The sequence below is a fragment of the Panicum virgatum genome, chromosome 5K (assembly GCF_016808335.1).
Source record: "Panicum virgatum strain AP13 chromosome 5K, P.virgatum_v5, whole genome shotgun sequence".
In the NCBI taxonomy this organism is placed as follows: Eukaryota; Viridiplantae; Streptophyta; class Magnoliopsida; order Poales; family Poaceae; genus Panicum; species Panicum virgatum.
Genome location: NC_053140.1, coordinates 4116630 through 4141855, shown reverse-complemented (window position 1 = coordinate 4141855; position 25226 = coordinate 4116630). Strand labels below are relative to the sequence as shown.

Below are 25226 nucleotides of genomic sequence, written 5' to 3'. Positions count from 1 at the left end.
AGGAGCAGTAGGCCCAAAGAAGGAGCTCTCATGCTCTCGAGAGCGAGCGCGACCACTACTTGCTTGTTTGGGCTTAGAGCTGCACAGGCAGCTGGGCCGGTGCGTTATTATATGGGCCTGATGGATTCCACCTGTACTGAGTGCTCTTTTTTTCCTTTTCCCCACTTTCTTTTGTGACAGGCATCGGTTGCGTGCAGTTTTGGTGAGGCTGCAAAAGCGAAAGGCAAGTCGTTTCGTTGATGTCTTTTTTCTTTAGTGTCAAAAAAAAATGTCTTTTTTCTTTTGTTGAGGCCCTCGGAGGAAAAAGATGGCAAGTCTCTCTCTTCCTCACCCAGATGAAAGAATGGAGAGAGAGAGAGAGAGAGAGAGAGAGAGAGAGAGAGAGAGGGAGAGATGGACAGCTCCGGATTTCGTCTTCACTGCCTAGCTAGCTTGCGCCGCTCAATCGGCCGGCTCCAACGAGGACGAGGCTGCGAGATTCCTCCATGGACTCACTCGAGGAGACGAGGACGACGACGGCTCGCCGACACTGACAAACCGGAATTTGCAGAGGAAAACCCCCGTACCAATGGTCTGGACTCCCCCCGTTGGTCCACCGATCCAAGGCAAAAACGAGAGGCTCGGAACAAAAGGCGCACGAGCTCGATCCTCTAGTGCGCCCGCCTCTGTAACAATTCTAGCCACCCGATCGATAGCCCAAATGTTTCCTCTCAACTCTGAAGAAGCTCGAGACCGACCTGCAGGCAGGATGCATTCCAGGGCAGGGAATTTGTGTACGTGCTAGTGGCATCATCCTCCGCTGTTCCTTTCAACGAGCCATCCTGTCGGTTTCCGCCGCGCTTTTCCTCCCGACCCGAGCCCGACGGTCCCTTTCGGGAGATCACCATCGCTTCGTGTCATCCTGGCCGAAAGGGCGCGCGACCGACCATGCCCCATTGCCCCGCCGCCGGGAAAACAACCGGCCGGATGGGGAAGGGAAAGAGGGACGCGACCTGACCTGACCTGCGGAAAACGAGACCAGCTGGAGATCCATCCATCCATCCGCCGGCCGATCGATCGAGCTTTTCTTGCCCCCGCCATCTTCGATTTTCGGCGTGGTCGAAAAGTGGCTTTGGCTGGCGGGCGGCTCTGCTTGGTGTGTTTCATCCAGATCGCACATGACATGCTAGTGGCCACTGGCCAGCCGCCGCTCTATTCTGCTCTACGCGCTGCCCCTAATCATAGGGATACTGATGGCTGCATACGGTTTGACATCTTGACAGTGCTTCTCGACAGGAGTTCACGATCACGTCAACGACCCTGATGAAAAATTGCTGCAGAGCACCCGAAAAAAAAACTTGCAGTCCTGCAAAGACTGTAGTAGCAGTAGTTTAGTACTGCATGTCCTACGATCGATACAGTGCGTACCAACCTGTGTTCGACTAGCTGAGGATTGATCCGCCCTCATTGCCTCTGTTCGGCTGGTCACCAGCTACAGGATTTCTTTCTCACATTCCTCCAGCTCCAGCCTCCAGCTCCAGCCTGCCGAACAGTATTTTTCTCTCACACCACTCCAGCTCCAGCCTCCAGCTCCAGCCTGCCGAACACGGTTGACTCTCCTGCCACCATGTTGGTTTTTCTATGCTAAATCCTGATTAGATTAAGCCCGCCTTAACTGCTGCTTGTAAATGCGGATTGATTTAGCTGAGGGTGACGCTGACAGCCCCCAGCCGTACTCCGACGATGCAGGACAAGGAGAACAAGACACTGATAAGTTCTACGCCGTTTGGGTTTCAGCTTCTTTGTCTCACCTTCTGTCCGCCGAAAAAGCAGTGGAGTGTATATTGTTTTGCTTCACAATGATCGCAGGGATTGCTATATAATAAAATTCCAGCTTCAGTGGTTCTGCTGTACTACCTTTAGCCGAACTGTTTATTATCGCTAGCTTTTTTAACGAATGAGTGCAAATCAAGGTTAAAACAAACTAGGAGAAGAACATAGGGAGACATTTCAAGGTGTTTTTCACCATCCCCCCCCCCCCCATATTCAGTGATATTTTTTTGGGTCTTCCTCAATGGAGCACACAACACTCCTGAAAAAATTACGTTGAACTGAAAAAAAAATGTCAACAAAGCAGCCGGGCACCTTTACTGAATCCAAATGAGAACAGAGGTTCCATCGTGCCTGCACCATCGGGGAGTCCAGTTTCTTGCATCACCGAAAAGGAGAGGAAGAGGGAAAAAGGGCACCGTTTACTTCTTCACCATCCACCGATTTCTACCAAATATACTTTCCCACTACGCATAGTTCCTTGGGCATGAAGGCCCTGCTGTTTTCAAGAGATTCCCACAGTTTATTCAGCCACCTCGCTGCTGGGACCCTTTACCTTTTGCAACTTTGGTTTGTTGAGAATTGTTTTCTCCCCCAGTTACTTCGAGAGTCTGCAAGACAGATACTTGCTTCCACTGGGTGGCATCCTACTTTTGTGAAACCAATGCATATACCACTTTCATCCCAAAGAAAATTACTAGTTTTTTTTTTTCTCAATTAAGAACCTTCTTGTTTCTTTGATTTGAATCGGCAGTTGATGATCAGTGCCTTCTCTTTGACTAGTCATCGCTTTTCCAACAGAATTTCCCCTATGAGTATTTCTTTCCTGAAACCAAGCCTTTAAATTACTTGTGAAATCTTTCATGCCATCAGCTCACCGAAAGAAAGAAGAAACAAATTTTTTCGCCAGCAACTAAACAAGGAGAGCAATGAAAGCAATAAAATACAGAGAAACCGTATACGTACTCCCATGGAAGAAATGGATAAAGCCTGTGACTCCACTACAAGACAGGGGCTCTTCTACAAAAACATGGTGGCCTTTTTGGATGACTTACTCGATAAGGTTCCGGATGAATCCAATAAAATGACAATCTCTTTCTCTTTCTCTCTTATCCTCTTTTCAAAAAGGCCCTCTGTGCACTATCGTCAAGTTAATTAACACCAATCTGTTCTGCATCTCGGCAAAACCGATTGTAAAAACTAGATAAGCAAAGGTTACTAAGCTGCTCGATTAAATTTACCATTCAAACAACTCAGATCACAGGTACCTAGCTCAGCTTTCTTTTTCGTCAAAAAACAAGTTCAATATTACAATAATTTTCCATTTCCAAAAGGCAATAACATTCGGTGTGAAGATTGTTTTGCAGATAAGCCTACTTTATTTTGTATAATTAACGGGGCCGAAATACGACATCAGCAAATCTAATCTAAACTCGATAAATGTATATCGTCAAATCAAATCAAAAGAATAAAAGAAAAACAAAAAAGGACAAGTGAAAAACCGGTGTCTTGTGCTCCACTTGTCTCTACCGCAGTCCACACACGGTGCCAAACCCCGCACCTACTCTCACTAATCTCGAGGCGAATCCAACGACCTGCGGCCTTTCTCCCTCCGCTCTCTTCCCCTCCGAGCCATCAAAACCGAATGAGGAAATCGGAGCGAAATGGAAAGGGGAAAAAAGGCTAAACCCAAATCGACGCACCAAACCCAACCCGGGACACCCGCCGCCGCCATCGCCGGCGGCCACCGCACGCGCGGCGTCCGGAACCTAGTGCTGGTGCCGCCAACGCCCCTAGAGCCTGGACTCTGATGCGTCCCACCCCATGGCCTGCCATCTCCGCCCCCTCCTCAATCTCCGCCTCTTGCTGCTCCTCGCCGCGGTCCTCGGGAACGCCGGCCCCGGCCGGGGCGGCGGGGCGGAGGCGTCAGATCGGGCGGAGCCGGACCCGTACTCGATCCTGATGTGGCACGACTACTCGCCGCCGTCGCCTCCGCCCCCGCCTCCGGCCCCGGTGGCGCCGGCGGCGACCTGCGCGCGGGACCTCCACGGGAAGGGGGACTTCCGCACGCGCTGCGAGGTATCCTCGGAGGTCGAGCTGGGCGGCGACGTCTACATCACGGGGAACGGTAGCCTCGTGCTCCTCTCCGGCGCCTCCCTGACCTGCAAGAAGGCCGGGTGCGTCATATCTGCCAATCTCTCCGGCGAGGTGCGCCTCAGCCGCGGCGTGCGGATCATAGCCGGGAGGGTTTCGTTTGTCGCCACCAACATCACGGTCGCCGACACTGTCGTTGTGAACACCACTGCACTCGCCGGTAAGCCGCCCGACCGAACCAGTGGCGTCCCCACGGGGACGCACGGTGACGGCGGCGGGCATGGCGGACGTGGCGCCAGCTGCTTCGTCAAGGATGGGCAGACACAGGAGGATTCATGGGGCGGTGATGCCTATGCGTGGTCAGACCTCGAACACCCGTGTAGCTATGGGAGCAAAGGGGGCTCGACCAGTGTTGAGAAGGATTACGGCGGCGCTGGTGGTGGCATCGTGTGGCTGTTTGCTCAGGACCTGGTCATGAATGGCACAGTGCTTGCTGATGGCGGTGATAGCAGTGAGAAGGGCGGTGGAGGTTCTGGGGGCAGCATCTATATAAAGGCTGCGACTATGTGAGTATTTATTGAATAATTTTGGTTCCTGCTCTTCATTCTGTATGCTAAGTTAACTGACATATGGGCATACTAGCTAGTTAATTAAGTATAATTTTGAAAACAGTACCATTCGAAGACCAGCAGAATAAATTGGTAAGCTAGTTAATTAAGTCGAAGTTTGGAAAACAGTTACAGCTGATACCAGCAGAACAAATTGGTAGGAATCAACCATTATCAGCACTTTTGGCAGTTTTGTACCCTGATGACAGTGGGCTTAGAGCAAAGAGATGAATACCTTATTCCCCATGCAGAAATGCATTTAGAGCACATTCGACCATACGCTTGATGTACTGAACTAAACAAATGGATTCTCAGATATCTAAATTTGTGCTCATGTTTGATATATTTCTTTTGAAGCCTATAGTCAATATAGTTAATGAGCTCAAGTTGATGATATATCTTGTTGAGACTGTTATGAACTATAGAACTTAGTTCTGTTGAATCACTAAGGTTTTAAGATTTACCTTTGCGTAGAAAGTTAAGGGTAAGAAAGGATCACCCTCATGGATTGATTGAGAGTAGTTACATGGTGCGTATAACTAATTGGTGGATGAATCAAGCAAGAGTTTGTGCTGGTCATAATGATATAAATATGGATGAAAAGGGGAAGTTAAGGAATCTCTTTTCATTTGTAAGTTTGTTTTGTAGATCTGCTTAGTGCTTATTATGGTACTTAAGGATAATCATTCAGTAAGACCTTGCAGTTTTTCATATCTTCTGTTCTTCTGTTGGCAACAGGCATGGTGGTGGCAAGATCAGTGCTTCTGGGGGTGATGGTTTGGCTGGGGGAGGTGGAGGTCGAGTTTCTATTAACGTTTTTAGTAGACATGATGACACCCATATTTTTGTTCATGGTAACTTCATCTAAATTCACATTGATCTCCTTTTTTCTTTACTTAGTTCTAGTGTTCACAGTTTTCACTTTTGGAAGAGTTGCACATGCATATAGCTTTACCATCTATTTCGTGTTTAGTTGCCTGTTTTATTATTTTAGCTTTGGTAATATGTTGTTTCCTTTAATCCCATCGAGGCCTTTAGTTGAATTTATCTTTACTTCTTCCTTGTATTCCTTGAATTTAGGCTTAGCAGCTCTTACTTTCCAAGAGATCTGCATGTTATCTACTGTTTATATCAGGACAAGAAAATATGTTTACTTCTCCATAGAAGCATCGTACTATTCCTTTTCACTCTTAACTCTTAGGCTGAATTTGTGGTGGGTGTTTGCAATAAAATTCATAGTCTTAGTAACTTTCTAGCGATACAAATTTGAAGCTATTGTTAAGATGACCTTATTGATTTATTATGTTTGAGATTAATATGTGCCATCTTTTTTCAGGGGGGAAGAGTTCAGGCTGTCCGGATAATGCAGGAGCTGCTGGAACTCTTTATGAAGCAGTACCAAAGAGTCTTATTGTTAGCAACAATAATTTGAGTACACAGACAGACACTCTTCTTTTAGAGTTCCCAAATCAACCACTGTGGACAAATGTTTTTGTGAGGAATCATGCGAAAGTTGCTGTTCCCTTGCTCTGGAGTCGTGTTCAGGTATGGACTTTGTAATGCTATCCTGATTACACTCTACCAACCATGGTGTCTTTTTAGCAATATTTGTATATTTGCTGACATAGACTATTGAATCCTGTAATCTTGCGTTTTCTTTTTCTCCAATTTATTGTCAAATTATATAGGACCCAATTATATATACTTGAGACCTTTAGACATAATAGTATAATACATTTGAATTTTGGTTGTATAAGCATATGCTGTACAAGTCAATGTCTCAATGGTACATCACCGGTATACTGCATCCTACTTCACAATCAAAAGTAAAGTGTAGTACTATATATCATGTAATGTAAAACAATAAACAGACTACAAATATTTTATATTTCAAGAAATTACAGCTGATGGCTATCTGGCAGAAGTTACCGGAGTCTTGGTGTTGCATCTTAAATACGCTGAAGCTCTTTTACATCTCCGTAAAATAAGTACTACATATCATTTGCAGTTTGCATAAGCCATGCTGGGCGGCGCATTTTGTATAATGAGACACATGCCTACTATGGAGTTGCTTATTTTATCCTATTGATTTTGTGCTTTCTCTCTAAATATTTATGTGCACAACTGATTATTTATAATTTCCAGGTCCAAGGGCAACTTAGTCTTCTTTCTGGTGCTGTTCTAACTTTTGGTCTCACTCGTTATCCATACTCGGAGTTCGAACTGATGGCTGAGGAGCTTCTTATGAGTGACTCAACAATCAAGGTCATTTTTTTTTCTTTTGGTCTCTTGTGATGTTCATTTATTCACCTTCGACTTGTTGTACCTGCTTGTTTATATTAAATATTGCGCTGACTTGAATTTCCCCCCCCAGGTGTTCGGTGCTTTGAGAATGTCTGTAAAAATGCTACTTATGTGGAACTCCAAAATGTTAATTGATGGTGGTAGAGATTCGATAGTTGCAACTTCTTTGTTGGATGCTAGCAATTTGATAGTTCTGAAGGTTCATTGTTGCTCCAATATTAATGACCATTTTTCTGTTTTGCTAATTCGGCTTAATATGCACATTTTTTGCTCATTTATATTTCAGGAATCATCTGTGATACATTCGAACGCTAATCTTGGAGTTCGCGGCCAAGGTCTACTGAATTTGTCTGGGAGTGGAGACACAATTGAGGCACAACGCCTTATTTTGTCACTGTTCTACAGCATAGAAGTATGATATATATATATGATTTTCAGCTTTAGTGTTTTTGTTTTCTTAATCCATTGCCTTTTCTGATGTCTGTGTTTCTTGCGGCAATATTTCTCACAGCATATTGCCTAACTTTGATTTTTCTTCTTCTGGAAATCCTTCTTGTCTCAATATTTAGGCATGACAGTTGCATTTGGAAACTTGTCGGTGGTTCTATTTGCAGTTCGCATATGAGCCCGAGATAAGACATTTCTATAGGCTATAACTATGCTAATCATGTTCATATAGTTATCTCTGAGTGCCATACTTTTTTCTGCTGTGTCATGGTGTGAATGTGTTTTCCCTGTACTTGTAATTTTAATTTATAATTACCTGGATTGAATGTTCTGGATTCAATATGTTGTCAAATGAAGTATTATGTTCCTTTTTGCCCTTTTGCAACCATTTGGAAGAAAGAGTAGTGATAATATTCATCTTGTAGGTTGGACCTGGTTCGATTTTACGGGGCCCACTTGTAAACGGAAGTAGCGGTGATGCGTAAATACTTTCACCTTCAGCTATCCATTGCAACATTATTTTTCCATATTTCCTGTTTATGGAATATTTTCGCTCACGAATGATCTCTTGTTCATCTATTAGGGCTCCAAAGCTGAATTGTGAAAAGGATAGCTGTCCTGCTGAAATTATACATCCACCGGAAGATTGCAATCTAAATTCTTCATTGTCATTTACCCTTCAGGTACACTCAATATTTGAACACTCCCATGTAGTTCCAAGGTAGATTTTCTCATAGAAAACAGCTTATGGCCATTTTTCCCATTTAGGTGTGCCGTGTTGAAGATATTGATGTCTGGGGTCTCGTACAAGGAACTGTAATTCATTTCAATAGGGCAAGAACTGTCACTGTGCATAAATCTGGAACCATCAGTGCATCAGGCTTGGGTAATTTGTTATCCTTTTGCTTTTGCAGGAATTCTCCATTGCTTGTTGCGTCTTTCCTGCAATTCTAATTTATAGGGACACCTTGTGTCCCTCTGAAGGATCATATCCATTAGCTCAGCCATTGCAGTTCAGAGTTCTTGTGGAAACTCGCAGAGTTCTTCAGTTGTTAAATATAAGAGAGTGGCACATAATCTGGACATATCTCAACAATGTCAAGTAACATTCACTTAGCCAGTTGAGATGTGGTCGTATAATATTTTAGGCAGAAAAATGCTTATATTCCAACCATATAAGCAAAGAATGAATAGTTGCACTCTATATTGTGTTTGGGAGGAATAACTATGTATAATGCTCAACCTTAAAAAAATATCTCTTTTGCACTTTACATTCTGTATGCTATTCCTACTGTTACTTCTTTGGCCTGAGATGAACACAGTACTTATTGCTGTTTTATGCTTAAGATAGGTGCATGTGCATATGTCCGCAACTCCACATAGTTTCAATTTCTTCTCTTTGAGATGGCCCCTTCAAATTTCAGGCTGCCGAACTGGAGTAGGACAAGGAAAAATGTTAAGCAGCGGTGTAAGTGGTGGTGGTGGACATGGTGGTAAAGGCGGGGATGGTCTTTATAATGGAAGCCATGCTGACGGTGGAGCTACCTATGGTAATGCTGATCTTCCTTGTGAACTTGGCAGCGGCAGTGGGAATGCGACTACACAGTTTTCCACAGCTGGTGGGGGCATAATAGGTATCACATTCTCCAGTTGTCCTCAGTTTTGTCTCATAGTATGTCTTAACAATGCCTTTTAAGCGTTTCTGTAACTACTCTCCAGTGATGGGCTCATGGGAATATTCGTTGCCAAGTCTTGCCCTCTATGGTTCCGTAGAATCAAATGGTGGCAGCTATGCTAATATGGTTACTAATGGCTCTATTAGAGGACCTGGTGGTGGTTCTGGGGGCACAATTCTTCTATTTGTGCACACTTTGTCCCTAGCAGAAAGCTCCATCCTTTCGAGTGTTGGTGGCTTTGGAAGTACTGGTAGTGGTGGAGGCGGAGGGGGAAGGATTCACTTCCATTGGTCTCATATTCCTACTGGAAATGAGTATGTTCCTGTTGCAGCTGTTAAAGGATCGATACTTGCAAGGTCTGGGTTAACCCTTTCTCTAGTATTTGTTTTATAACTTGTAAAAGATTACTTGGTGTTTTAGGTCATTACATTTGGTATCAGTCCTATCCATAAACTTATGTGTTGTACCTCAAATTTGATCTTGCTTTTAACTACTATTCATATCTTGTCTTGTACAACTATGATGACATGGTTGACAATTGGCATTATGAGTTGCCTCCAAAAACAATTGGCATTATGAGACAAGAAGGCCAAGGAAAAGCCGAAAAACTATTCTATACTGTATGCCTTAATTTTTGGAACTTTAATTAGGAGCTCTGCCAGCATTATCATCAACTTTGTGGATGGTGCCATTATTTTGCAAACTTCTTATTTGCCCTCTTCTTTCTTTTTTGCATTTGGCTGTTGGAGCCACTGCGTTCACATCTTATATGACTGACTTTTTGAGCTGTGATGTGCATGATAAGTTTAGTTTCAGTTTTCTAAATTTTCATTCATCACTTGTAACTATTGTACACGTATGACGTTAATGTAATGTTTTGCGTTATGTATTATTGTACAAGTATGACATTACTGTAATGTTTTGAGTTATGTGTACATATTAATATTGTTCATATACTAACTATGTATTCTTATACAGTGGAGGAGTCAGTAAAGGACATGGATTTTCTGGCGGGAATGGAACGGTCACAGGAAAAGCTTGCCCAAAAGGCCTTTATGGTACATTCTGCAAGGTAACTTCTTTAGATGTTACAAACATGTTCTACCATATATTATGATTTTGTTGTAACATACAGTATTAAGTGGTGAAGTCTGGTTGGTAATACACAGAAGAAAAAAGTCCATTTTACTCCCTTCACCAATTCACTTTGTCCGCTTAACCTCCTTAACAAAATTTAGGCTTAGTTTACTTCCCCAGATTATTTCAATTGGTCCAATCTACCCCCTACTGACATTTCTCTTTTTATTTCTCCGCGTACAAGTGGAATTTTAATTTCAAATTTTGCAATGTAACTTATAATATGATGCTCTATGCTAGAAAAATACATTATGATTGTTTCATGAATATTTTTCATGCAGAATTGTGTCTCTGATAAATTTTGTGTTATATGTTTCCAACCTATGAAAATAACCTACCTGCAACAAAAACCCAATGAATATAACCATGAAAAATTCTTAATGTATTTTTTTAACATAGGGCATCATGTTCTCTATCCAGTCATAAAATTTGAACTTAAAATTCAACTGGTATGCGGAGAAACAAAAAAAGAGAAATATCATTAGGGGGTAGATTGAACTAATTGAAATTGTTGGGAGAGTAAATTGAGCCTAAATTTTGCTCAGGGGGTTAAGCGGGACCAAGTGAATTGGTGAGGGGAGTAAAATGGACTTTTTCCTACACAAAATGGCCCAAACTAATGTTCTGTATCTTGATAATGTGTGATATCACGGCCATTTTTTTTGTTTGGTAATATGGAACAATTGCACATCTGTTTCTCTTAGCTCTGGTTCTGGTCGCCATGCTGTAACTCCAACGCCACTTAATGCGGTGGTAATTGTTTCTGTGTAAACTGCAGGAATGCCCTCTCGGAACATACAAAAATGTTACTGGATCTTCTAAATCTCTATGCTTTCCATGCCCTCCACAAGAACTCCCTCACCGCGCTATGTACGTAAATGTCCGAGGTAATTCTTCCTTTTTGTTTTTCTTTTGGTGCAGTATAACTGGAAGTCCTATGTCAGAACAAAATCTGACTTTTAATTTGCTGGCCTGCTATGTCATGTTTTCTGTTTGACACCTTTCTTTTTAGTGTGTATATTGCTGTGCTAGATAGGCATCCAGACAATGCTGTTACTTCAATATTTCTGACTTTGCTTATGTTTTTTCAGGAGGTGCTGCTCAAACTCCATGTCCCTACATATGTGTATCTGACAGATATCGCATGCCTCACTGTTATACAGCTCTGGAGGAATTAATATACACTTTTGGAGGACCTTGGTTATTTGGCCTGCTTCTTTCAGGCCTTCTTATCTTGTTAGCTCTTGTTTTAAGTGTTGCTCGTATGAAATTTGTTGGCACTGATGAGTTACCCGGGCCAGCACCAACCCAACAAGGGTCTCAAATTGATCATTCCTTTCCGTTCCTAGAATCACTAAATGAGGTACTTCATACCTTTTCTGCGTAGCTCACATCTTAAGTGCCATGTGCTGTCCTGATTTTTTTTTGGGGATTGGAGCCGTCCTGAATTCTGATATTTTTTTTGATATTTCTACAGGTTTTGGAAACTAATAGGGCTGAAGAGTCACATGGTCACGTACACAGGATGTATTTCATGGGTCCCAACACCTTCAGTGAACCTTGGCATCTCCCACACAGTCCACCAGAACAAATAACAGAGATTGTGTATGTATACTCAAATTAATCTTGATACTTACTGATCAGATTCAACCTTTTGTGGTCCTTTTCTTTTACCTCCTGAGCTTGTTGCGTAGCACTTTTGATTCAAATAACCTTTTTGATCTGCCTGTTGGAAGTACTATCAAAATAATATTTCAAAAAGAAATACTATACAAATTACTTGAAATGCTTCTCTTCTCTCTTCTTTGTCAGATATGAAGATGTGTTTAATCGATTTGTCGATGAGATAAACACCCTTGCAGCTTATCAGTGGTGGGAAGGATCTATTTACAGTATCCTATGTATCCTTGCATACCCCCTGGCTTGGTCATGGCAACAGTGGCGTAGGAGAAAGAAATTACAGAGACTTCGCGAATTTGTTCGTTCTGAATATGATCATTCATGCTTACGGTCTTGCCGTTCACGTGCACTCTACGAAGGCCTCAAGGTCTGACTTCGTTTCTCAGAAAATTCAAATGCCTTTTCTCTTGGTCATTCTCATAAATTTTAAAATGCAAATTTCTTAAAGGTGGATCCTTAAACCTATGAACCTATGGTGCTGCTTACATAGTGAGAGTACCTACTATTGTAACTTACAAAAATATTTAAATACTAGCAGAGGCCTCAAAAGCTTCCATGATTGGAAATAATAATTTTGAAGATGCTACTTGTAGTAGATAGCAAGACTAATAATATCTAAAAATCTGAATTGTCACTGAATTTATTTGGGTCCACTAGAATCACATTCAGGTTTAGATCTGTAACTGATCCGTTTATAGTTTCTCGTGTCCTCTCTATGGTCAATTGTATATTGTTTATGTCCATTCTCATTTCCTTTCATCAATTATTTTACTTAAAGTGATTTCTGCTTTTCGAATTTCTAGGTGACTGCGACTCCAGATCTAATGCTAGGGTATTTAGATTTCTTCCTTGGGGGCGATGAAAAAAGGCCTGATCTACCACCTCGTCTTCGTCAAAGGTTTCCAATGTCTTTGATATTTGGAGGGGATGGAAGTTACATGGCTCCGTTTTCACTTCATAGTGACAGTGTGCTCACTAGTCTTATGAGCCAGGTATCATTTTAAGGTCTTTCAAACTGCACTGCTCATGTCCTGACACTGCTCAAAATCTCATGGCATATCCGTTACAGGCTGTTCCCTCATGGATATGGCACCGTCTTGTTGCTGGGTTGAATGCTCAGCTACGTTTGGTTCGCCGTGGAAACTTGAAAGCAACATTTCTTCCTGTAATCGAGTGGCTTGATACTCATGCGAATCCCTCTTTAGCTGTGAATGGTATCCGTGTTGATCTTGCCTGGTTCCAAGCTACAGCATTAGGGTACTGCCAACTTGGTCTTGTTGTTTATGCTGTTGAAGGAGAACAAGTGGTTGCTGAACATGATGGAAGCCCTAGAATAAAACTAGAGCAACACACACTGTGAGTTATCTTGCACTTTTATATGTTATTGATCTTTAGAACTGATCATGTGGCATGCTTATCATCATCATTTTTTATGATGGCTTATTGCACCATGCAGAACACAAAACATGCTCACTGATACTCAACAAGGCCAGGCAAGGGTTAAGGATGCTCTAATGCGCAAAAGGATTACTGGTGGAGTTCTTGATAGTAATAGCTTAAGGACACTAAAAGACAGGAGAGATTTGTTTTACCCATTTTCTCTTATCTTGCACAATACGAAACCAGTCGGGCATCAGGTCATTTGCTTCCATTATTTCTGTTCATGTAATGATTATGGATCATTTCTTCATTTTGCGCTAATCATACTGTTGTTCTTAACTGCAGGATCTTGTTGGTTTAGTAATCTCAATACTACTTCTCGCAGATTTCAGCTTAGTTTTGCTTACTTTTCTCCAGCTATATTCATACTCTATGGTCGACGTTCTCTTGGTTTTGTTTATTCTACCTCTTGGGATTTTGTCGCCTTTTCCTGCTGGTATAAATGCTCTTTTTAGTCATGGACCGAGGCGATCAGCAGGCCTTGCTCGCGTATATGCTTTGTGGAACATAACTTCACTGGTCAATGTTGTAAGTATTCTTTACCTCCATTTCAATGTTATGTGCTTATCGTTATGCATCATACTTAATAAAGCAATTCGACTAGTCTGTTTTTTTATCAAATTTAGTGCCTCTATAACTTCATTCCTGTGCCTTTTGATCTCTAGGTTGTTGCTTTCATATGTGGTTTTGTACATTATAAGTCGTCAACCAAAAGGCACCCGAGTATGCAGCCATGGAACCTGGGAACGTAAGCATAATTTCCCCTTACTGCTCACTAGCATCTTTTGAGAGTTATATGCAGTTTGAGCTATCAATTCACCATTTTTCCCAGTTTGCGATCACACTTTTCATATGCCATGAAACTTTCCAGGGATGAAAGTGGTTGGTGGCTCTTCCCCACCGGACTCATGTTGTTGAAATGCATCCAAGCAAGGCTTGTTGATTGGCATGTTGCTAATTTAGAGATCCAAGACCGTGCGGTTTATAGCAATGACCCACACATCTTTTGGCAGTCATGACACCTGGTGTAACTGGAAACTTTTTACAACTCGATTTTTTGGGAGTTGATAAAAGGACGAGTGCGGGCAGCAAGGCCTTTCTTTATTGACCAGGCTAAAGAATCAACAACAGTTATATAGATGCATGTTTCGGCGTCCTTCGATGATCATGTGCAGTCACTAGTGGTGTTCATGTTTCGGCGTCCTTCGATGATCATGCGCAGTCACTAGTGGTGTTCTCTTGTATATAAGAGGTGTACTTGATCCATTCTTTGTAGGATTTAGACACCATAGAGTTATAAACAATGCTAAAGCTAACCTAAGAGAGACATTGGGGGGCTGTGCTTTTGTTGCTGTTCTCTTACTATCAATGCCCTGGCCCTTGATGTTGTTGAGCTGGGCAGAGGGGCGAGCAAGTCATCGAGGATGCATAAACCTTTTGATGTATCTGATGTTCTGATGGGCATAAGAATTAACATGCTCCATGGTTTTCACTGACACCGAGCTAGGCTGATACAATGTTGTGAAAAATCGGTGTAACGCACTTTCGTGTCTTTTTGGCACCTTTTCTTCGCTTCGTCCGTCGTTAATGTGTGTCCTGTACTGGAGCGCATTTGCCGTGTATTGTCTTACTCGAGGATTCTTCGGAACACTTGTTTTAAAGTCCGGCTACATGACATGTTTTTTTTTTTAACTTTGCATGTTTGTCTTTGTTTTTAGTCTTCTAATTGCATGGTTGCTCTTGTTTTATTGCAAAACTGCCCCTGTTTCACACGTTTACATGGGTTTTCAACTATTCATGCAATTGGAATACAAAAATAGGGGCACCGGACACACATGCAAACAACAACATAGCCTTTTTTCCCCAAGTAAGTTGGTGTAGGCTAGAGATGAAATCTAAAAGAAATAAAGGTCATGATTCAGGCACATTGATAGCTAGTCTCCAAGCGCTCCTATCCAAAGTTATCTCTTTAGAGATATTCTAATCCTTAAGATCTCTCTTAACCGACTTATCCCAAGTCAGTTTAGGTCTACCTCTACCTTTTTTTACATTATCGACCCGCTCAAGAACCCCGCTACGCACCGGCGCCTCAGGAGGCCTCCATTGGACATGTCCAAACCATTTCAGCCGATGTTGGGTAAGTTTCTTCTCAATTGGTGCAATTCCAACCCTATCCCGAATAGCTTTGTTCCGGACTCTATCCCTCCTTGTGTGCCCGCAAAACCACCGCAACAAAAACGGGGCAAATGTGCAATTGGATCTCAAACAAGGGTAGTTTTGCAAATGGCCCTTTCATAAATGTGGGAATAGAAACAAAACGTTAATGGTTCAAGTTGGTTGTCAATTGCAATCCTATAGGAATTTAGAATGCATCAAACCTTACAAATCGAATGCTTGGATAAAAAATACAAGAATTTGAGAGAAGTGAGACACAAGAAAGTTTTCAAGAGGTTCGAGCTCATGTCAGATTTTGTCTTAAATTTCTATGAATTGAAGCATCCCATAGGAAATTTTCAAGATTCTTGGATGTCCAATCCTTTATTTTAAAGAGATACATAAGAAATCTTTGTACCCAAGTTCTTCCGTTCTCCGTTAACATAAAAATTTCTTCCCATCCCTGACATTTGGTGGTCCTCACGCTTTTTCAATAAGAAAAGCTAAATCTCAATGGGGGAAGCTAAATCTGTAAATGTTTCTCTCCTCCATTTTTCCGCTCAGCTACAAGAGATTAATTCAAAAAATTACAGCAAAATCTTTGGAAATCTTATTTTTATTTATAGGCTGCAAGTAGTTCATAGTACAGATGTCAAAATGCATATTTGTGCTTATTGCTGATATAATAATAGTTGTCAGTTGTTCAAAGTAAATTGAAACTAAGAGTTTCGGTAACACATCAGATCTTGGATATGATTCTATGTGAGAGCAAATATTTTAGAACTTCACGGTGTGGTGTTTTCGTAGTCGATGTTTCCATTGACAGCGAGGTGGATGTGGTTATTTCGTCAATCTCGAATATTTGCTGACTCAGTCTTTGAAGACGCTCATAGTGATAGAGTTTTTGTAAATGCATTCTTTGGGGTGTGAGTGCGTGTGTTGTGATTGTCTGACTTGTGCCGTATAATTAAAAAAATAATTTGAAACATATATACTTATATTTAGAATGCATCTCAAGGAATTTTGCAAACATATTGCCGGTTTGGTTGTGGCCAGGGCGCGGTCGATATATACGTGCTGCCAGTTACCGCGTCCGCCGAACCGCCTCGTTCCACGATCGCGATCACCGCCTCCACCACGCCGTTCCCCGGAAGAAACCCAGCGCCGCCTCTCCCCACCACGCGTCCGCGAGACCGGCGCCCGCCAGCCACCGCCATGCCGATCTCCTCCACCCTCTCCGCGCGCCTCGGCACCGGCCCCGCGCGCGCGCCCGCGCCCGCGCGGTGGAGCCCCTACGCCCGTTCCTCTGTGCCTGAGCCCCAAGGCGGCCGCGGCCTCGCGCCAAGGCCTCGCGCCCGCCACTACGCCTCGATCCCGCGACGGCGAGGCTCCTCGGCCCTGCGCAGAAAGCGGGGCCATCCGGATCGCGTCGCCGTGCCGAACCCGCCGCGCCCGACGCTGCTTCTGCTGCACCCGCAGGACGGAGCCGTGGAGGCGAGATGACAAGCCCGGAACCTGTGCTGAAGCCGAAACCGGACGCTGGATACGATACACCGCCCGTTGAGAAGCGCCGCTGCAGCGGCGAGGGTGGCTTTGTCTCCTCTGCGCCCTCGCTGGACACACAGAGGTCCGTGCTTCCGCGCCTATCTGAAAATTCGCTCTATAACAACGCGATCGCGGCGGCCCGTTTTGGATGCAATTCCGGTCGAGCGTTTGCGGATCGTGATCTGTTCTTACGGTGATCGATAATTTGACAGGCTGTCAGCGGGATCTCCGTGCCGCGTTGTTCCGACAAACTTTATTCTGGCAGCGTCGACGGATCTGTTCGCGTCTGGGACCGCAACTCTGGCAAGGTAGCTCGGCTCTTGGTTCCTGGCAATCTCATCTGACGAAGATATATGCGCGGTTCAACTGGGCTTGTGTTAATGTTGATCCCTCCATTTGCTCTTGGTGGATTGGTGGTTGATGTGCTGCTTGGCAATTTGTGGCGGTTGCTGTACCACCAAGGGCCGATTCAGGATTTCTTCTGATTGCTTGTGGTGATAAATTCCCTGACTGTCTCACCAATTGCGAATGGATATCTGATTATTCGCCGTGGTCACGTGTCTGTCGGTTCAGATTGGATTTTCCCCTGCACGTCGACAGTTATCTATGCGTTGGCTGGGATCAGCCTGTTTCAGTTATCAGTGTGCCCAGGATCAGTTTAGGAGGTCATCTGGCAGTTGTCACTTGGCAATAAGCAACTGGTTGGCTGGTTTGGAAGGGACTCGGAGATTACAGTTGTCTCGTTAGTGGATGTTCATGCATTTTTTGTAAGAAATATTTATAATGAGAAAAAGAAAAAAAAAGGTAAAGAAAGGAGAAAAAATAGATTGAGACACATGGGCATATTCTAGATTCAGAAGAGGAGGAAAAGAGAGAAGATATTCATGTAGAAGGCAAAAGAAAAAAAATCTAACATGTTCGTATTGCCTTTTGTTCTTAATGTTTCTGCAATATAGTGTGTTGATGTCATCAAGATGGGAGGCAAGGTTGGCTGCATGATCACCCATGGTCCATGGGTATTCATAGGGATTCCGAAGTCCGTGGAGGTGATATCCTGTTCCTGGATTCTAGTGGGAGTACACATTCATTTTGTATTATATATATGGTGATGTTATATTGAGGGTTTACTTTGATTGGTACAAGGCATGGAACACAAAGACAGGAATGAAATTAATTCTTCAGGGGCCTTCTGGTCTGGTTTGTTCCATGACTATCACGGATGGGATGGTGTTTGCTGGTACGGGAGACGGTCGCATCATGGCTTGGAAATTTCCTACTACGGAGAGCAACATGGAACCAGTGTCGATCCTCACAGGCCATGAACGTCCAGTCATTTCACTTTCTATCTCAGCAATGAGACTTTACTCTGGCTCACTTGACAAGACCATCAAAGTGCGTATATAAATTCTAAGATTTCTCTCGCATTGACCACTGAACCTTACTGATGGCGAGAATAATTGTTGTATATTCCTCAAAATCCTAAAAGGGTGGGATATATAGATCCTATACATGAGCCTCTAGATGTGCCTCTATAAATGAGCTCAATATACTCCAACACCCCCCGCAGTCTGAACTACCGGCGCAGCGGTGTTCAAGACTGGACAACAAGAAAGCTAACACCCCCCGCAGTCTGAACAACCGACGCAGCGGTGTTCAAGACTGGACAAGATGAGAGTACAAGTAGAATACAAATGGCTAATACCCCCCGCAGCCACAACTAGCCACCGGCTACGTTGAGGCTGGATCGAAACTCCGAGAAGGTCGACGAGGGCAGCCCCTTGGTGAAGATGTCAGCAAACTGGGAGGTAGTCGGGACATGGAGTACCCGAACATCGCCGATGGCGACTCTGTCGAGCACGAAGTGTAGGTCGATCTCCACGTGCTTCGTCCGCTGATGCTGGACGGGGTTGGTGGAGAGATACACGGCGCTGACATTGTCGCAGTAGACGAGCGTGCTCTTGGCGAGCGGGCTGTGGAGCTTCGCCAAGAGCTGTCGTAGCCAGGACGCCTCCGCCACGCCGTTAGCGACAGCCCGGTACTCCGCCTCGGCACTGGAGCGGGAGACAACCGGCTGCCGCTTGGACGACCAGGAGACCAGGTTGCCGCCCAGGAAGACGGCGTAGCCGGAAGTGGAGCGACGAGTGTCCGGGCAGCCAGCCCAGTCAGCATCGGTGTATACCACCAGCTCAGCAGAGGACGAGCGGTGAAGCACCAGGCCGAGGTCCACAGTGCCACGGACGTACCAGAGGAGACGCTTCAGCGCAGCAAGGTGTGACTCCCTGGGATCATGCATATGGAGACAGACCTGCTGAACAGCATAGGTGAGGTCCGGCCTAGTGAAGGTGAGGTACTGCAAAGCGCCGGCCAGACTCCGGTAGGCAGTAGGATCAGCCACCGGATCACCCAGATCAGCAGACAGCTTCGCCTGAGTGTCGACTGGAGTGGAGCAGGGCTTGCAATCAGTCATCCCAGCCCGCTCCAGGATATCGAGGGCGTACTGCCGCTGGTGAAGGAGAAGACCAGACGGGCGTGGCTCAACAGTGACGCCCAAGAAGTGGTGGAGCTGACCGAGATCCTTCATAGCGAACTCCTGCTGTAGAGAGGAGATGACACTCTGAAGCAACTGCTGACTGGAGGCAGTGAGCACAATGTCGTCGACGTATAGCAGCAGATATGCCGTCTCATCCCCACGGCGGTCGACGAAGAGAGACGTGTCAGACTTGGCCTCGGTGAATCCCAGTGTCAGCAAGAATGTGGCGAACCTAGAGTACGAAGTCCGAGGAGCCTGCTTCAGACCATAGAGAGACTTGTTGAGCCGGCAGACCATATCCGGACGACTCGAGTCCACAAATCCCGCTGGCTGAGAGCAGTAGACAGTCTCTGACAAGGTGCCGTGAAGAAACGCATTCTTCACGTCCAGCTGGTGCACAGGCCAAGTGCGCGAGAGCGCAAGCGAGAGGACCGTGCGCACCGTAGCGGGCTTCACGACCGGGCTGAAGGTCTCATCATAGTCCACACCAGGCCGCTGAGTGAACCCCCGGAGAACCCAGCGAGCCTTGTAGCGCTCCAGTGTGCCGTCAGTCCGACGCTTATGCATCCAGATCCACTTGCCAGTCACCACATTGCAACTAGACGGACGCGACACGAGGTCCCACGTCTGGTTGGCAAGAAGAGCCGCGTACTCCTCTTCCATCGAGCGACGCAAGTGAGGATTCGCCAGGGCGTCGCGGACAGAGGAGGGTACCGGAGAGACCCGCGGCTCTCCCGCGGTGGCGGAGAGAGTCGCGGCCTGGGACGCCATCCGCTGAGTCACCATGGGATGGATATGCCGAGGATCTCGATGGATGACCGGCGGGTGGTATACCTCCGGCTCGACTCGAGAGGGAGCCGGAGGAGGCGGCGGCGGCGGCGGCTCCGGTGTCGGCGTCGCAGGAGCCTCGGGAACAGGAGGCGGCGCCGGTGTCGACTTCGAACGATGCCGGTACACATGCACCGGCTCAGCGTACCGTTGCGGCGCCGGGTTCGGCGCCGAGCGACGCCGGTACACCTGCACCGGCTGAGCGTACCGCTCAGGTGCAGGGAAAGGCACCGGGGTCGCGCGTGGCGCAGCGGGAGACACCGGGTCCGAGCACGGCACGACCGGAGGTCCGGGGGCCGCGCGTGGCACGACCGCGGGCACCGGGCCCGCGCTCGGCGCAGAAGGGATCACCGGAAGCGGTGCCGGTCCGCCGGGAAAACCTGTAGGAAAAGGACAGACAGGTAACGGTGGCTGAACCACCGGGTCAGTCGGAAACAGAGACGCCAGCTCGGGATCAGGAGAAGGTGTGGAGGAGGTGGAGTAGGGGAAATCCGACTCTCAAAGATGACATGTCGGGAGATCAGGACGCGGCGAGAGGTGAGGTCAAAGCATCGGTACCCCTTGTGGTCAGGGGAGTACCCGAGGAACACACAACGAGTCGAGCGGGTGCCAGCTTGTGAGGAGCAGTGGCGGAGGTGTTAGGGTAACACGCACACCCGAAGACCCGAAGGTGGTCGTAGCGAGGAGGGGTACCGAAAAGAGCGTGGTGCGGAGTGGGAGCAGGAGAAGCAGTGGACGGAAGACGGTTGAGCAAGTAGGTGGCGGTGTGGAGGCTCTCCGCCCAGAAGCGCGGGGGCAGAGAGGCCTGGATCAGAAGGGTGCGCACGACGTCGTTCGTCGTGCGAATCATCCTCTCAGCCTTGCCGTTCTGTGGAGAGGTATACGGACAAGACATACGCAGCTGAACAGCCCGAGAGAGGAAGAATGAACGGGAGGTGGAGTTATCGAACTCATGCCCGTTATCACATTGGACGGCCTTAACGGTGAGGCCGAACTGAGTGGACACCCAGGCAAAGAAGTGGAGGAGGGTGGGGAAGGTCTCAGACTTGTCGCGCAAAGAAAACGTCCAAGAGTAGTGCGAGAAGTCATCGACCACCACCAGATAGTACTTGTAACCAGAAAGGCTAAGTACAGGAGAGGTCCACAGGTCACAGTGAATAAGGTCAAATGCATGCGTCGCATGCGAAGAAGAAGAAGAAGAAGGAAAAGGGAGCCGAATATGACGACCGAGCTGGCACGCATGGCAGAGGGGCTCAGCAGGAGCCCTAGTACCAGGAACATCGGTACTACGACTGAGCTGAGTCAGAACGTCGCGGCCCGGGTGACCTAGACAGCGGTGCCAGGTGGTGGAAGACGGTGTCGCGGGAAAAGCGGCAGACAAAGACGGCCAGGGCGAAGAAGAAGGCGAGAGTGGTGCAGCGGAAGAAGGAAGGCGAAGGGTGTAAAGGGGCCCGTGCTGTCACACCGGAGTAGTGGACGCCGGGAGGCCGAATCCTTTACAGTGAGGCCAGAAGAATCAAACTCGATGGAACAAGAATTGTCAGCTGTAAACTGACGAATGGAAAAAAGGTTATGAACCATCTGAGGGGCAACAAGGACAGTGGAAAGACGAAAAGAGCCAGGAGCAGAACCCACGGCGGTGACAGGAAGGCAAGACCCGTCACCAACCATGATGGAAAAGGACATGAGGGGTGTGGGGGTCGGACAGAAGAGAGGATACCGGCATGTGGGGCGGTGTGGAAGGAGGCACCCGAATCGGCGATCCACTCGGTGCTGACCGGCGGCGTCCGCCCCATGGCGCTGAATGACTGCGCCAGTGTAGCCTGGTCCCACCCCCAGGCCAGGTCGGCTGCTGGCTGGGTGGAGCGGGCGGGGTCCAGAACGGCGCGAACAGGGGAGCAGCAGCGGCGAGCATGGCCGCCGGCCGAGGCTGAGGACGAGGCGCGGCAGGCGCGACAGCCTGCGCAGTGGCGAGAGAGGCAGCGGCCCGCACGGGGTCCCTGGGCGCGACAGAGGCGGCGAGGGAGGCAGCGGCCCGCGCGGCCCGCGCGGCGTGCGCGACGGGCGCGACAGAGGCCTGTGCGGTGTGCGCGGCGGCGGCCTGCGCGGCGGCGACAGGCTCGGCCTGCGCGGCGTGTGGACTCTTGCAGCGAACCGTAGCGGTCTGCTCGATTGCAGCTAGCGCGTCGAGCTCGCGTCGCAGGGCACACTAGGCCGCAGCGGCAGGGGCAGCGGCAGCGGCGCCCACGGGCGCAGTGGCCACGGGGGCGGCGGTGGGCGGCGGCTGCGCAGTAGCGGACTGGTCCCACGCGCGTTGCTCCCCCGGAACAGAGACCGCGGCCCACGCGTTGCGCGTCTCTGGAGCAGAGGTCGCCGGGAACGTGGGCGCTGTGGTTGCCTGGGGCGCCTACTCGAATCGGAGCAGGGGAGAGGGGGGCGCCCCGACGAGCGGCTGCAGGGTAGGGACAGCCCCGACAAGAGGCTCGCCCTCGCGAGCAGCTCCGGCCGCGGCGGCCCAGGCGAGCGGGGCAGAGGAGGCCCCCCCGCGGCGCCCAGGCCCATGCCCGCGGCCTGCTGCAGGGGGGCGCCGTCGGGGGCAGGCGCATCGAGGGCGCCCTGCCTGCCCTGGGCGCCGGATCGGGCGAGGATCCCCGCGGTGGCGGCGGCTGCAGGAACAGGGGCCGCGCCTCCCGCGTCCTGGGCGGCGGCGGCGGCCGCAGGCCCTGCCTGTGCGGTGGCGGCGGCCCCACCCGCGGCTGCGGCGGCGCCAGGACCTGCCGGGGCGGCCAGGGCGGCAGCCGCAGGACGGATCGGAGCGGGAGGGCCCGCGCCGGCGGCTGCAGTGCCGCCCGTGGCTGCGCCAGCGCCGGGAGGACCCGCGCCGGCGGCTGCAGTCACCGTGACGGCGGCGTAGGGCGGCCGCAGGCCTCCCCGAGCCCCGAGCGCGGCAGCCGCAGGGGAGGAAAGGGGCCAGGCGGCGGCGGCGCCCAACGCGCCCGGCGCGGTGCCCCCTCCGCCCGGAGCAGAGGAGGAAGGGAGAGGAGGGAAGGAGGAGAGGGGAAGGGAGGGGGCCGGCGGCGGCGGCTGTGGGCTGTGTGGGTGGGAGGGAGAGAGAGGAAAGAGAGAAACCATAACCCTAGGCTAATGATACCATGATGGAGAGAATAATTGCTGTGTATTCCTCCAAACCCTAGAAAGATGGGATATATAGATCCTATACATGTGCCTCTAGATGGGCCTCTATATATGAGCTCAATATACTCCAACACTTACTGATGCATTCTTTGTATTTAGTGTGCGTTGATCACCTTCTATCTGTTCTCAAGGTTCAATACAATGCTTGTGAACTTGCTGCACGTTGCGTTTCATAGGGGACTTAATTGTTGGGACTCCATTTGCTTTCAGCCAAGCAATATGATCCATGATCCATAAATGTGATCTCTGAACTAGGTGTAACATAGGCTTGCTCATTTGCTTTCAGACAAGCAATATCATAAATGTGGTCTCTGAGCTAGGTGCAGAAGAGGCTTGCTCATTTGCTTAGCGAAGAAGCTATATGATTCATAAATGTGGTCTCTGAACTAGGTGTAGCAGAGCCTTGCTGCAACCTCACAATGTAGGGTTGTCTTCTTGGCCAATTGAGTTTATCTGGTGAACTGGGTCAGTAATTGATGTTTTTATATACTGATAGAAGCCTTGTTGGATGAGAAGATGGTGTGTTCAGTTCATTTGTTTGCCATGAAGTGTCATATCTGAACTTTCCTGGATATTGTTCTGGATTACGCATTCAAATCTTTCATGAGATGGTGTGAGAAAAACTGCTGGTGTGCGTGATCATTGAGAATCACAACAGGCTATAGTCATGCAACTATGCAAGTGCACGTTTCAAAAAAAAAAACTATGCAAGTGCAACGAGTGCTACGTTTTCCCCTGACCCCACTTGTATGAGAGTGGCTTTTTTCTGAGCTGCACCTCACTACAGCTCTAACCTTTCCGATTCTGTTGCAGGGGTTGCGCACACTCTTCGGCATGCACCGTGTCGGGAAGACGCCAGTTCTCTTCTGCTCCCTCCATAACAGCAACTGCATCCGCCAGCTCGACCTTCCATCGTAAGTTCATCAGAAATTTGTCAGTTTCGTCAGGTGAGGAAATCGCCTGTCTTCTTTACTGAAAGGAGCTCTGCTTTTGCTTGGTTGTCATCTTCCAGCTTCGAGGAGGTGGGCACCCTCTTCTCCAAGAAGGAAGTGAGGACCATCGAGCTTGCGGATGGTGGGCCGCTCTTCACCGGAGACGGCTCCGGCGAGCTCAAGGTGTGGAGGTGGGCGCCCCAGCAGGACCAGGATCAGGAGGCGTCGTCGGCTGCGCATTCATAATCATAGCCATCAGCATAGCCTCATTGAAAAATGAGAGCTCCATCATTGTAACTATTGTAAATTATGGCAGCTCGATCTGAAGTCAAGCGCTGACGATGTAGAACTGTGCTCAGACGGCCCAACTTTCTGAGGCCTGATAAGTGACGCAACCCTGGCATCACGTTCCCACGCGGCTCCTTAAAGTGCCACGACTTGAAATGCGTGCCAGTGCCATGCCGTGGAGGCCTGCGCTGGCACGTCCCCACTTCCACAAGGGGTATGGGCGTATGGCCGTGTGGATGCAAAGATGGACAAGCGTGAAGCTTTGTTCGAGCCCTCACCGTGCCGTGTGACATAGACTGCCTAACTCCGATTGACTCTGGTATGGCCATTTTGACGCTAGGAAACAAGCACGTCCACTGAATCCCGCCCACGGGTTACAGCCCTGATTGCTCTGTAGGTCTTTTAATAAAAAAGGAGGATGCTATACATGGGCATGCTGTTTTTTTTTTTGACATACATACTTGTTTGGTTTGTTTTTTAGTTCGCTAACGATAACTAGTGTTTTGATGATATATATTTATTTCCCTTTTTTTATTCGCTGATGATAATCGGTGTGATC

At 47.7% G+C, this 25226-nt stretch overlaps 2 protein-coding genes and 1 pseudogene across 2 annotated transcripts; all 3 read left to right on the top strand.

Annotated features, from left to right (window-relative positions):
- The first annotated feature begins 3448 nt into the window (after positions 1-3448).
- LOC120705747 lies at positions 3449-14693 on the top strand. Its single transcript, XM_039990246.1, has 22 exons — positions 3449-4469; positions 5250-5365; positions 5848-6056; positions 6657-6776; positions 6886-7014; positions 7102-7227; positions 7688-7743; positions 7846-7945; positions 8031-8148; positions 8687-8896; positions 8982-9294; positions 9917-10010; positions 10854-10962; positions 11167-11438; positions 11553-11680; positions 11888-12122; positions 12559-12747; positions 12825-13111; positions 13212-13392; positions 13481-13723; positions 13861-13943; positions 14067-14693. Exons 1-22 carry the CDS (start codon positions 3634-3636, stop codon positions 14212-14214), a joined length of 4302 nt encoding a protein of 1433 aa, XP_039846180.1. The 5' UTR covers positions 3449-3633; the 3' UTR covers positions 14215-14693.
- A 1773-nt stretch (positions 14694-16466) lies between these two features.
- LOC120705745 lies at positions 16467-17834 on the top strand (annotated as a pseudogene).
- Positions 17835-23547: 5713 nt separating this feature from the next.
- On the top strand, positions 23548-24798 carry LOC120705746 (zinc finger CCCH domain-containing protein 17-like). The gene is made up of 2 exons (XM_039990245.1): positions 23548-24361; positions 24460-24798. The coding sequence occupies exons 1-2, from the start codon at positions 24282-24284 to the stop codon at positions 24623-24625; spliced, it is 246 nt and encodes an 81-aa protein (XP_039846179.1). The 5' UTR covers positions 23548-24281; the 3' UTR covers positions 24626-24798.
- Positions 24799-25226: the final 428 nt, after the last annotated feature.